The 11613-nt window shown below is 35.4% G+C and overlaps 2 protein-coding genes across 2 annotated transcripts; one reads left to right on the top strand and one right to left on the bottom strand.

Annotated features, from left to right (window-relative positions):
• The first annotated feature begins 359 nt into the window (after nucleotides 1–359).
• On the top strand, nucleotides 360–3028 carry LOC118035978 (subtilisin-like protease SBT3). Its single transcript, XM_035041653.2, has one exon. The coding sequence runs from the start codon at nucleotides 532–534 to the stop codon at nucleotides 2860–2862; it is 2331 nt and encodes a 776-aa protein (XP_034897544.1). The 5' UTR covers nucleotides 360–531; the 3' UTR covers nucleotides 2863–3028.
• A 556-nt stretch (nucleotides 3029–3584) lies between these two features.
• LOC118035995 (subtilisin-like protease SBT3) lies at nucleotides 3585–6015 on the bottom strand. The gene has a single exon (XM_035041677.1). It carries the CDS (start codon nucleotides 5959–5961, stop codon nucleotides 3670–3672), a length of 2292 nt encoding a protein of 763 aa, XP_034897568.1. The 5' UTR covers nucleotides 5962–6015; the 3' UTR covers nucleotides 3585–3669.
• Nucleotides 6016–11613: the final 5598 nt, after the last annotated feature.

Below are 11613 nucleotides of genomic sequence, written 5' to 3' on the forward strand. Positions count from 1 at the left end.
TATTTTTGAAGCTACAAGATTAGAGAAAATATTTTTTTCTTCTTTCTGAATTTGCACCACCTCTGTAATTCTTCGAGGCTAGCTAGATTTACAATTTCTTTACCATATACCTAAGTTCGGTTTTTTTTTTAGAGTTGGGTTCGTGTCACCATATATCTAAGTTCATATTTTCTAAGTGTGTTTTTGGGTTTTGTAAATTTATCTTAAGGTTTTTTTCAAGTTGATGATCCTAAAGTGAGATATATATGGTTTAACTTTAAATATATATTTTTTAATTTTTATTTGAAATGACGGCATCTCATTTAAAAAATAAACAAGTTTATGTAATAAACTTATGATCCGAAGTTTAATAACTATGAGATAACAAGGATGTAAGAAAAAGAAAAGAAAAGAACAAAAGAAACGATTATATATACACGGAGGATATTGAGCCTCCATCATCCTTCTGAATTCACTATCCAAGCACAGGCACAGGCAACTTCACCAAAGAACACTTCTAAAAGACTAATCTCCTTCCACTAAACATTGCACATGGCTACTCGTCGCGAGTCTCTCTTGTATAAGTTGTGGATTTGCTTTATCACTATCCTGCATTTCACTGGAACATTATCACAAACCGACAATTATATTGTTCACATGGATTTATCGGCGATGCCCAAGCCCTTTTCAGGCCAGCATCATTGGTACTTGTCCACTCTTGCTTCTGTATTTGATGTTTCTGATAGTAGCACCGCCAGGGCCAGTCCTGCCGCTTATTTGACTGCCTCTTCTAAACTTCTTTATAGTTATACTCATGTTATCAATGGTTTTAGTGCTAGCCTCACTCCATCTGAGCTGGAGGCTTTAAAAAAATCTCCAGGCTACATTTCTTCCATTAAAGACTTACCTGTTAAGCATGATACAACTCATTCAACCAAATTTCTTGGCCTTGCACCTCAGTCCCCAGCATGGAAGGCGTCAAATCTTGGCGACGGTATAATTATTGGATTGGTGGACTCAGGTGTTTGGCCAGAAAGCGAGAGTTACAATGATCATGGAATGTCTGAAATTCCAAAAAGATGGAAAGGAGGGTGTCAAAGCGGAGATCAGTTCAACTCCTCAATGTGCAACAAAAAGCTCATTGGAGCTCGATTTTTCAACAAAGGCCTAATTGCAAATAATCCCAACATCACAATATCTGTGAATTCGACGCGTGACACGGATGGCCATGGGACACACACATCTAGCACAGCTGCTGGAAATTACGTGGAAGGTGCATCATACTTTGGCTATGCCAAAGGAACTGCTAATGGAGTGGCTCCACGGGCACATGTAGCCATGTACAAGGCTCTGTGGGATAACCATGCCTATACAACCGATGTAATTGCTGCGATTGATCAAGCAATTAGCGATGGTGTAGATGTATTATCTTTGTCATTAGGCTTTGGTGGAGTACCTTTGAATGAAGATCCTCTTGCCTTGGCAACATTTGCAGCCACAGAGAAGAATGTATTCGTGTCTACTTCTTCCGGAAACGACGGGCCTTTCTATGAGACACTACATAATGGCATACCTTGGGTGTTAACAGTTGCTGCTGGTACTCTAGACCGTGAGTTCGATGCAGTTTTGACACTTGGCAATGGGATTTCGATCACAGGATCATCTTTCTATTTGGGGAGTTCATCGTTTAGCGAAGTACCGCTAGTTTTCATGGATGGATGTGACAGCGAAATGAATAAAATTGGACCGAAGATTGTGGTCTGTCAAGGTGCGTATGAGAGCAACGACTTGAGTGATCAAGTTGAAAATGTGAGAATTGCAGGTGTTACTGCGGGTGTCTTCATAACAAATTTCACAGACACTGAAGAATTCATCGGTGATAGTTTTCCAGTTGTGATTGTGAATTTAAAGGATGGCAAAACCATCATAGATTACATCAAAAGCAGCAACAGTCCACAAGCAAGCGCGGAATTTCGGAAAACAAATCTGGGGATTAAATCAGCTCCGATAGTTGCTAGTTACAGTTCTAGAGGACCATCCTCGAGCTGTCCATTGGTCTTGAAGCCTGACATTATGGCTCCTGGTGCACTAATCTTAGCAGCATGGCCTCAAAATGTTTCAGTGGATTCGAACAATTCACAGCCTATTTTCAGCAATTTCAAAATATTGTCAGGGACATCCATGGCTTGTCCGCATGCAGCTGGAGTGGCTGCACTCTTGAGGGAGGTACACCCTGATTGGAGCCCTGCTGCCATTCGATCAGCCATGATGACCACTGCTGATATAACGGATAACACTATGGAACCTATTAAAGACATTGGTTCAGGTAATAGAATAGATCCAGCTAGTCCTCTAGCCATGGGAGCTGGACAAGTTAACCCCAACAAAGCTCTAGACCCGGGTCTCATTTACGACGCTAATTCAACTGATTATGTGAGATATCTTTGTGCCACAAACTTCACCGAAAAACAAATCCAAGTTATCACAAGATCATCTTCTACCGATTGTTCCAACCCATCCAATGACCTCAACTACCCTTCTTTTATCGCCTACTTCAACGAGGGATTTTCGCAATCAAATCTGACCGTTGTGCGAGAATTTCATAGGACCGTGACGAATGTTGGAGACGGAATTTCTACTTACACAGTAACTGTGACTCCCATGAATGGGTTAAAAGTCAATGTCATGCCAGATAAGTTGGAGTTCAAGACAAAGTACGAGAAGCTAAGCTACAAACTGACTATTGAAGGTCCAGCACTTCTGGACGAAGCAGTCACTTTTGGTTATCTCAATTGGGCTGATGCTGGGGGTAAACATGTTGTCAGGAGTCCCATAGTGGCTACAACTTTGACCCCAGATGATGAAGAAATCAAAGGTTCTTAACCGTGAGATTAACAAATCATGCAATAATGTAGTAGATATATTGATGTATCAATAAAAGGTCCAAAAAGAGACGTGTTCATGCCAAACTAACTTGGTGTTAAAAGACCGTAACTATTTTGATCCGACTCGTAATATTATAATATTAGATTTTGTTTGTTTTAGTTAATTTTATAATATTTTCATGATTTTTTTTGGTTTTCATGTTAATTTTAGATTTTGTTTGTTTTTTCCTTTATTGTTTGACAATTATGATTTCAGTTCTCTCTATTTTCCTTCACTTATGGTTTGTCTTTTGACGACTTCGAACCATGCTCAATTGGGTCACTTGTGAACAACATTTTTTTTTTTTATTTGGGTTAGATATGGCAAACGTTATTTTTTAAAAGTGGTGCAACTTTTTTAATATGGTTTTTTGGGTTGTTTTGGGTGGTTGCGCTATGCTTGTATGGAGTAATTGGGTTGCGCCTGTGTGGAGGTAGATTTGCGTCTGTTTGATCTTCGAATGAGCATTGATTTGAATAGATTGTATTGTAGGGTTCGAAAGGTTTTTTTAGAGTAAAGATATATCACCAAAAATAATATGATAAGAATGTGTCACCGTTTTCTTTCACTTATGATAGGCCTAAATTATCTATGTGGATGATTGATCTGCTGAGCCAAGTTTGCATTTAGAACGAAATGGTCCATTGGAAAACATATAATCAAGCTGAAGGCAAAAAAGATTCGGGTAATGTCATTTATTCTTTGGAAGGAATAAATCAAGTTTTATTATCCAGGAGGTTCTTGTGCATGGACAAATGGTAGAGCTTAGAATTTGATGGCCACTACTGGGCTGGATACTGTGTGATTATGTTGATCGATCCATTTGAGAAAGCCATACGTCACGGTTGGAGCATCCTCATCAATGTCGATACTGATGACAAAACCTTGATTTTGGTTTTTCTTCGTGAATGACAGGATTCTTGGCTCCACCTTGATTCTCATCTCTTTAGGAATTTCTATAGTTGCTTGGTAAACACTGTCATCATCTCCCACATTCGTCACAACCCTACTAAATGTCTTCGTTGTTGGAGAGCTGGTTTTGTTGGTAAATATGGCTGTAATGGAAGGATAATTTAGGTCCGTTGGTTCTTGACTGCAGCTCCATTGATTACGTCTGAGAACAGCACTCATCTGCTTTGCAGTATAGCCAAGGCCACATAAGAAGTTGACATAATCTTGCACATTCATGTCATAGATAAGTCCAGGGTCCATAGCTTTGTTTGGATTGATGTGTCCAGCACCGAAGTCCAAAGGTGTAGCCGGAAGACTTGTCAGCTGGTTTTTCATGGTAGTGCGAGTGTTGTCCTTGGTATATGCCGTGGTCATAAGAGCTGATCGGATGGCTGCAGGGCTCCATTCAGGATGAATATTTTTTAATAAAGCTGCTACTCCCGCAACATGTGGTGTTGACATTGATGTGCCCGAGTATAAAGCATAATCTGTTGTCAAATCATATCTCCCTAATACCATGAATGGCTTGTTTGGTGCAATTGCTGCAAGCACGTCAACTCCTGGAGCAAGAATATCTGGTTTTAGGACACCTGGGGTGATTGGATCTGGGCCTCTTGAAGAAAAAAAAGCCACTTGAGGTGCTGGTTTGACACCCAAATTAGTGGACAAAAATGCCATGATCTTCACCTTTGCTGCAGTCACGTTAGCCACATACTCTCTAACCAAAGCCCCAGAAACAGTTGGTAGAACTATGATGGGAATGCTGTAGTCTTCTGGTTGTAAAAGTGAAAAATCTGTCATGAATATTCCAGCGTATGCACCTACCCTTTCAAGCTCCTCCTTTTGCCCTCCAACATCTATGGTATTATCACAGAGTACTATCTTTCGATGAACCTCACTTCTATTCAATGCTCCGTAGTTGCATATTGATTTGGACCCGTTACTTCTGCCATAATATAATGGAACATCTTCGATGTAAATGCTCTGTGGAAAGTAAGATGTTCCTTCAAATGTCAACCCATTTTCTAGAGTCATTGTAGCGGTGAAACTCCGATCAAGTGTGCCAGCTCCGACTGTTGTGATCCAGGGTGCACCATTGCGCGTGGAATTATAGGCTCCATCATTCCCAGCTGCACATACAACAAAAATGTTTTTCTCCATTGCTGAAAGTGAAGCTATGGCAATAACATCATTGAAGTATGGTGTTTGCGGAAAACCCAGAGACAATGACATAATGTCAACCCCATCAGCAATAGCTTGGTCCATTCCAGCTAGTACATCAGTACTTGCTACAGTACCATCAATATCTGCTGAAAAGATTACCTTGTACATGGCAACATGTGCGGCAGGTGCTACTCCTCTGGCTGTGCCTCTTGCATATCCAAAGTGATTTGCACCAAGAACATAGCTACCAGCCGCGGTGGATGATGTGTGTGTTCCGTGACCAAGGAAGTCTCTCGCGGAGTCATAGTCATCCTTTGTAGAAATGTTTATTCCTGCAGCTATGAGTCCTTTGCTGAAAGATCGAGCGCCAATGAGCTTCCTGTTACAGGCAGAAGGGCTAAATGCTGTACCATTCTCACACTTGCCCTTCCATCTCTGAGGAACTGGTGGCATGCCTCTGTCATGAAAACTTTCACTCTCTGGCCAAATTCCTGTATCAATGATCCCTATGATCACTCCTTCACCACGAGATGCAGCGGGCAATATTCCAGAGTTTTGTCTCAATCCTAGAAACTCGGGGCTGTGGGTGGTGAATAGCTTCCCAAATGACTCTCTATACGTGCCAATGTGAGCTGGGGATCTCTCGATTTCAGCCACCTGAGAAGGCGTGAGCCTAGCACTGAACCCCTGCATGACATGACTGTAGGAGTACAGAAAAGTTCCTTCGCCATCGGCTGGATTTGATAAAGATCCGAGCGTGAACCGGTGCCATGATTCGTGGGTTAAGAACGTGGCAGGCTTGTGAGAGATGTCCATGTGGACGATGTATGTCTGGTGTTCTTCACTTTTTAACTCCGCATTGCTTATTCCAATTAGCAATAACAAGAGGCAAGACAATGCCTGGAGTGAAAGAAAGTCTGAGGAATTCATTGCTTTGATCATGTCTGACCAGTAGATTGACAACGAAGAAGAATGATATATACTTGCTTTGGTGTTTTTCATTGTTAGTTTCACGAAGTTGATTTCAAGTCTCTATTTTTTGGAATAAATCGGTATAGTGATTGGGGTAACTAGAAATTAGTAAAAAAACAAGAAATACAAAAGAAAAGAAAAGGAAAAAGAAAAAAGAAAATAGAATTAGAGAAACAAAAAGCAAATACAAAAAAAAAGAAAAAAAAAAAGTCGACAAATACATAACTAAAAAAATATATAACCATTGAAGAAACTAATACATTATTTTAAAGTCTTGACTTGGTATTAAATCAATTTATAATATCTTTAGATCCCATAATTAAAGTAGTGTCAATAACTATTAAAAACTTATTTACAGATTTGAGATAATTTGAAATGCGATAAAATATTAAGAAAAACTGTCTAATTTCAAGTCTCTATTAATTTGCTGGTCGATAATTACTAGAGGCAGTGATCAAGAAGCAAATACAAAATTTTATGCCGTCTTGTTCATAGCTGTTAATCTTGATATCGATCTGGAAAAATTAAGATTTCCAGCTAATTATTTAATTAAATCATTTAAGATATTAAATTAAAAAAAAAAAAACTAGTTAACGTGATATTTTTAGTGATCAATTGAACCAATTAAACTCAATATAATTAACCCAATGAGGTTAATATCAAGTTAAAAAATTGTTATTTTAATAAAAATAATTAATTCAAATTAACCAAATATAATATAGATTAGTTTAATAATCCAACGATTTAAGGATTTTTTTTCTCTTATCAATAATTGAATCTAACAGCTGTGATTTCGTTGCTTCCGTTAAGAATAGTTTAAATTTTATATATAGGTCTATTTAAATTTAAAAATAATAATTGGAATTGGAATCCTGTTGTGTACATGACAACTTGTTTTGCATGGTATTTACGTCACGCAAGACAATTAAGATTTTTATTTATTTGTACACATTGTAGATGATTAATTAAATATTAAAGAATAATATATGTACCACTACTGCCCTTTAAGACACAGCAGCAAATTAGTGGTACGTGGTAGCATAGGGTCAATTTCTTTTTTAATAAGTTTTATTTATAATTTCTTGATGCTAAATCCATTGGAATCGTGGTCTAACAACATTCACAAGGATCCTAGCAGCCCAAAGGTCATTTTTATCATATTAACAACATTCACAAGGATTCTAGCAGCCCAAAGGTCATTTTTATCGTATTAACAACATTCACAAGGATTCTAGCAGCATTAACAACATTCACAAGGATTCTAGCAGCCCAAAGGTCATTTTTACCATAACAAAATATCTACAATTCAAATATTATTCAATTAATACAAGATCATAACATAAGTCGCCATGCTAAAGTCAAGGATTTCATTATGATATATAATGTCTGCATCATGTTTCATCACAAGCAATTAGTTTTGGTAACATTGTGTTTTGTATTTTATAAATAGTATATATTCTACAATGAAATTGTACTAATTTAGGACCCGAGAATTAAAAAAAAAAAAAACACCAGCCACGCTAATATTATAATTCAAAGTTTAAAGAAAATTTTGCTAAATAATAAATCTTTTTAACAAAATATTAAACAAATAAATCCCATATTTTAATTTCCCACAAAATGCATCAATTCAAGTTCAATTCACACTTAAGATTTATTCTCACGAACAAACAAAAATACTAGTTGATCTAGATGGTAAAATTCTTTTAGGATCATGGGATATTTTCCGGCCCCCGCAGAATAAATAAATAAATAAATTTTAGACCTTATAATGAACTCTAAAGGCACTCTATATTTTTTTTTCTTGTGAAGAAACCGCTCCTACTCAACAATTTTTCTATTCTTCATGCTGCTTACCTAGTTGCAATTTGGCAAAATCTCTACCATTTTCATAACCTTCTACTACCTAAAATTCCAAATGCAATATGAAGCAGAAAATAAATAAATAAAATTTAATATATTTGCAATTTGACAATTTTCTAGCTGGGTTCTAATAAATGTTTCTCGATTTACCTTATCAAATGGAGATTGTATTAATTACTTTTGAGTAAATTCTTTGAATTTGATTATAACATGTTGCTTTGTGTCTTAAAATATATATTTTGGATTATTTATTATTTATTAGATAAAATAATTATTTAAAAAGAATTTTGAGTTTGATTCAATATTTATCGACTTTAAGTTAAATTAACATCATTAAACCAGCCTCAATCTTGGAACTAGCCCGCCTTTCTAGGAGATATTTGGCGTATTAACATTTTCATATAATTATGTATTCACCAGAAAAATAAAATTCATAAATATTACATAATCATCATCATTTTTTTGTAATTAATTAATGTCGCAGAGATTTGGTGTTTGGCAATCACTAGGGAGGGAAAAAACAAAGAAAAAGTGGACAGATTTTTCTTGCATCGTTCTTCTCAAGAGGTCGATCCCAGAAAAAGTTCCTCCCAAGAGACAGTTCACTGATTGATCACTAGAATTTGAGCCGATTTAGCAAATCAAGATGCGCACTCTTTTGCAAGTTCTGGAAATCAAAGGATGATCCTTGGTTCTTCTCACTGATTTTATCAATTTTATTTGAATTTAACCTTATTTTATTTATTTTTAAGTTTTTAAAGTAACTTTACATGTTAAGTATATATTAACTCATAAAATCATATAATTTTACAAGTCAACTTATAATTTTAATAACCTTGCTGAGGACGTTGTTCACGATTGCCCCTCTTTATCTAAGCAATGAAATTAAGGCTACTCGATAAATAAATAAAAAAAGGACGGCAGATTTGAGAGTCCACATTTTCTCCATGTCAACGTCGACGAAATAGTTAGCCCTTCATTTTGGAAAATAAAAACAAAAGAAAATGCACGCATCATGCCATGTCCCTACACCCTTCTAAAGTAATTAATTCCATTATAGCTGGTTTGTTTCTATCATACATGCCAGAATTGTAGGGGGATGAGCAATAAGTTGCATTAGAACAACAAAGAAAAACGAATCTGCAAAATAAATGGGTTAGCAGATATATATTGTGAGCCCAGAAAAACTGCAGAACCAGTACTCTCCGTATACAAAAAATTACGCAGCTTCATGATTATGCTATAAATTCTTCTATACTAGAGATGTAATTATCAGGTAAAGCCAACAACCAAAACAGCATCATTAATTACGACCTAAAATGAGGAGTAAATAAACAGGAAGATCAAAAACCAAGCTACAAAGTCATGATTTATAATCACACCTTGTTTTGCAAATTCATCAGTCGTAAAACTTTATATTAAAATCCTCTTATATATGTTTTTTAACAAGATTTGCCATCTTCTATTGATCTAAGTCTTTAAAAAAATTAAGATTATTTTACTAAATGATATGAAAATACATAGTTGGTAGTTTATATAATTAGTTAATATATTTTATAACTTTTATTTCATCCCTAAATGTGATAAGATTCACTTTCTATGATTTGACAATATTTTCATATAACAAATGTCACATATCATATAATAAAAAAGATTTTGAATTTTTGTTTTTTTTAAATAGCTCTAGCATTATTCTTAAAATAATTCAGGAATAGCTAAGATATTGTTGGTAGCTGATATTTACTAATCACACGCCAAAACTTAGATATTAATTTTTTAAATTAATAATTACCTTTTATATACAATTTTGTCATTGTGTTTAACAAATTCTAAACAAATAAGATTAGTTAAGTGTGTTTAAAAAAGTGTGCAAGAAAAGTCTTGGCACGGCCAAAAAATATACTAGTCATCATAAATTTTCAAAAAGAAAAAAGCTATCAACGACAATCTTCATAATAAACTCAGCAGTAGAAAATATCACAGGGTTTTTTTTCCAAGTGGTAGAAAATAAACTCAGCTGTTGACTCTGAATCCCAAAAACAAAGTTCAAAGCGACTCGCTACCAATTAACAATGGACTGTGGCCTTGCTTTTGTGTGTTCTACTATTATGCTTTTTGAGTTTATTTCTGTTTTCTTTTGTAGGAAAATACTTACCTATGAACTCATTCAAATAGATATTTTCTGGTTTTCTTTGCTTAGTTAGGCTGCATTTTATTTTATTTATGGCCTTTTGCCATATTAAGATATTATATAGCTTTTGCACTAATTTTCGCCAGATTTCACGTTTAAATAATATACGTATCTTTTAAAAAAAAAAAAAAAGGGTTATTTTGTTTTTAAGCCTGTGGGTTCTATTCGTCTGAAAACTAGCCAAAAATATCTGGAAAAAAAAAAAGCCAAAAATACTAATGCACATATAGGGATAAAAAAAACCCACTCATTCTAAAATATTTAAATATTAACGTTTCATCGTGTTTGACTTTGTTTCCATTGCATTGGTGATCAGAATCATGATGTAGAGAGAGATGTAAAGAAATTGTATATCTAGCTAGCCTGTATATATGTTTTCATCGAAGTATATTCTCAATATAAATCGAATTAAAGAGAAGGTGAGAATTCAGAAAGAAGAAAAATATATTATCTTCTCTAATCTTGTAACTTCAAGAATTAGCGGACTTCATTAATGACCCAAAGATGATATAACATTAATTATTAACTAATAATTTTCGTTCGTAAACATTCACGGCTATATAGATCGAGGATTGATGCGTGCAAATTCAGATTTAACTTCAACTTGTGGCTACCGAATTACGATGATATTATCCTGAAATACGATGATTGTGGCCTTTGAAAGTAACCAGCACCTTCCTCTAAGACGTTTTCTTTGGGGTGTGACATTTTTTGTTCTCTAGCTGGGAACATGGTGGGCTCTAACACCACCAATTATATGCGAGTCTTCGTCAAGTTCCAAGAAAACAAGTCACTTAGTCATTTATACTCAAACCGATTGCTCCGTTCCAGTGCTCTTGATCTAGAAAAGGGGGTGGAGGCAGTGAAAGAAGCAAGCCCGCCATTAAAGTGATGAAAATTTTCCATGCTTCACACAAGAGGTAACATTAGTTCCTCAAGATTCCTTGATGATGGTGGATTTTTGGTGGTGCCAAGACTTTTCTTGCACGCGGTGACTACCATTAGCAAGTTGCAGTTGCTGTCTTGGCCCACACACTGTAAGGTCTTGTATGATACTTCCATCCAATGTTATCAGAACGAACCGCACCTTAAACTGGTCTGATGCTCAGTTCATCAATTTCCAAGTTAATCCGACCAGTCTAGCTGGGTTCTAATAAATGTTTCTCGATTTACCTTGTCAAATGGAGATTGTATTAATTACTTTTGAGTACATTCTTTGAATTTGATTATAACATGTTGCTTTATGTCTTAAAATCTATATTTTAATTATGTGATTCTTGTTGAACATTCTTGAATTAAAAACTTTTTTACTGTAAACCCCACTATGTTGGATTAAAAAATACATTATATGCTGATACAGCAGTACTCAATAAGAGCAAAAAATAATAATTAAATTTTATAACTGGAAGAGTAAGATGTATCTAACGTGTGACTCTTGCTTGAATACAGCTTGGCAATTGAAGAAGAGTATCAATCGACTCATGATCAAGCACATTATTAATAATGAGCTCCAATTATTATAGAGTTGGTTTCGCTTGTACATATCATATGGGCAAGATTAAACCTAG

The sequence above is a fragment of the Populus alba genome, chromosome 14, assembly GCF_005239225.2.
Source record: "Populus alba chromosome 14, ASM523922v2, whole genome shotgun sequence".
NCBI classification, from domain to species: Eukaryota; Viridiplantae; Streptophyta; class Magnoliopsida; order Malpighiales; family Salicaceae; genus Populus; species Populus alba.

Bases quoted from the DNA above. Each gene is read 5' to 3' on its own strand.
- LOC118035978 (XM_035041653.2), top strand. From the start codon at position 532: ATGGCTACTCGTCGCGAGTCTCTCTTGTATAAGTTGTGGATTTGCTTT.
- LOC118035995 (XM_035041677.1), bottom strand. From the start codon at position 5,961: ATGATCAAAGCAATGAATTCCTCAGACTTTCTTTCACTCCAGGCATTG.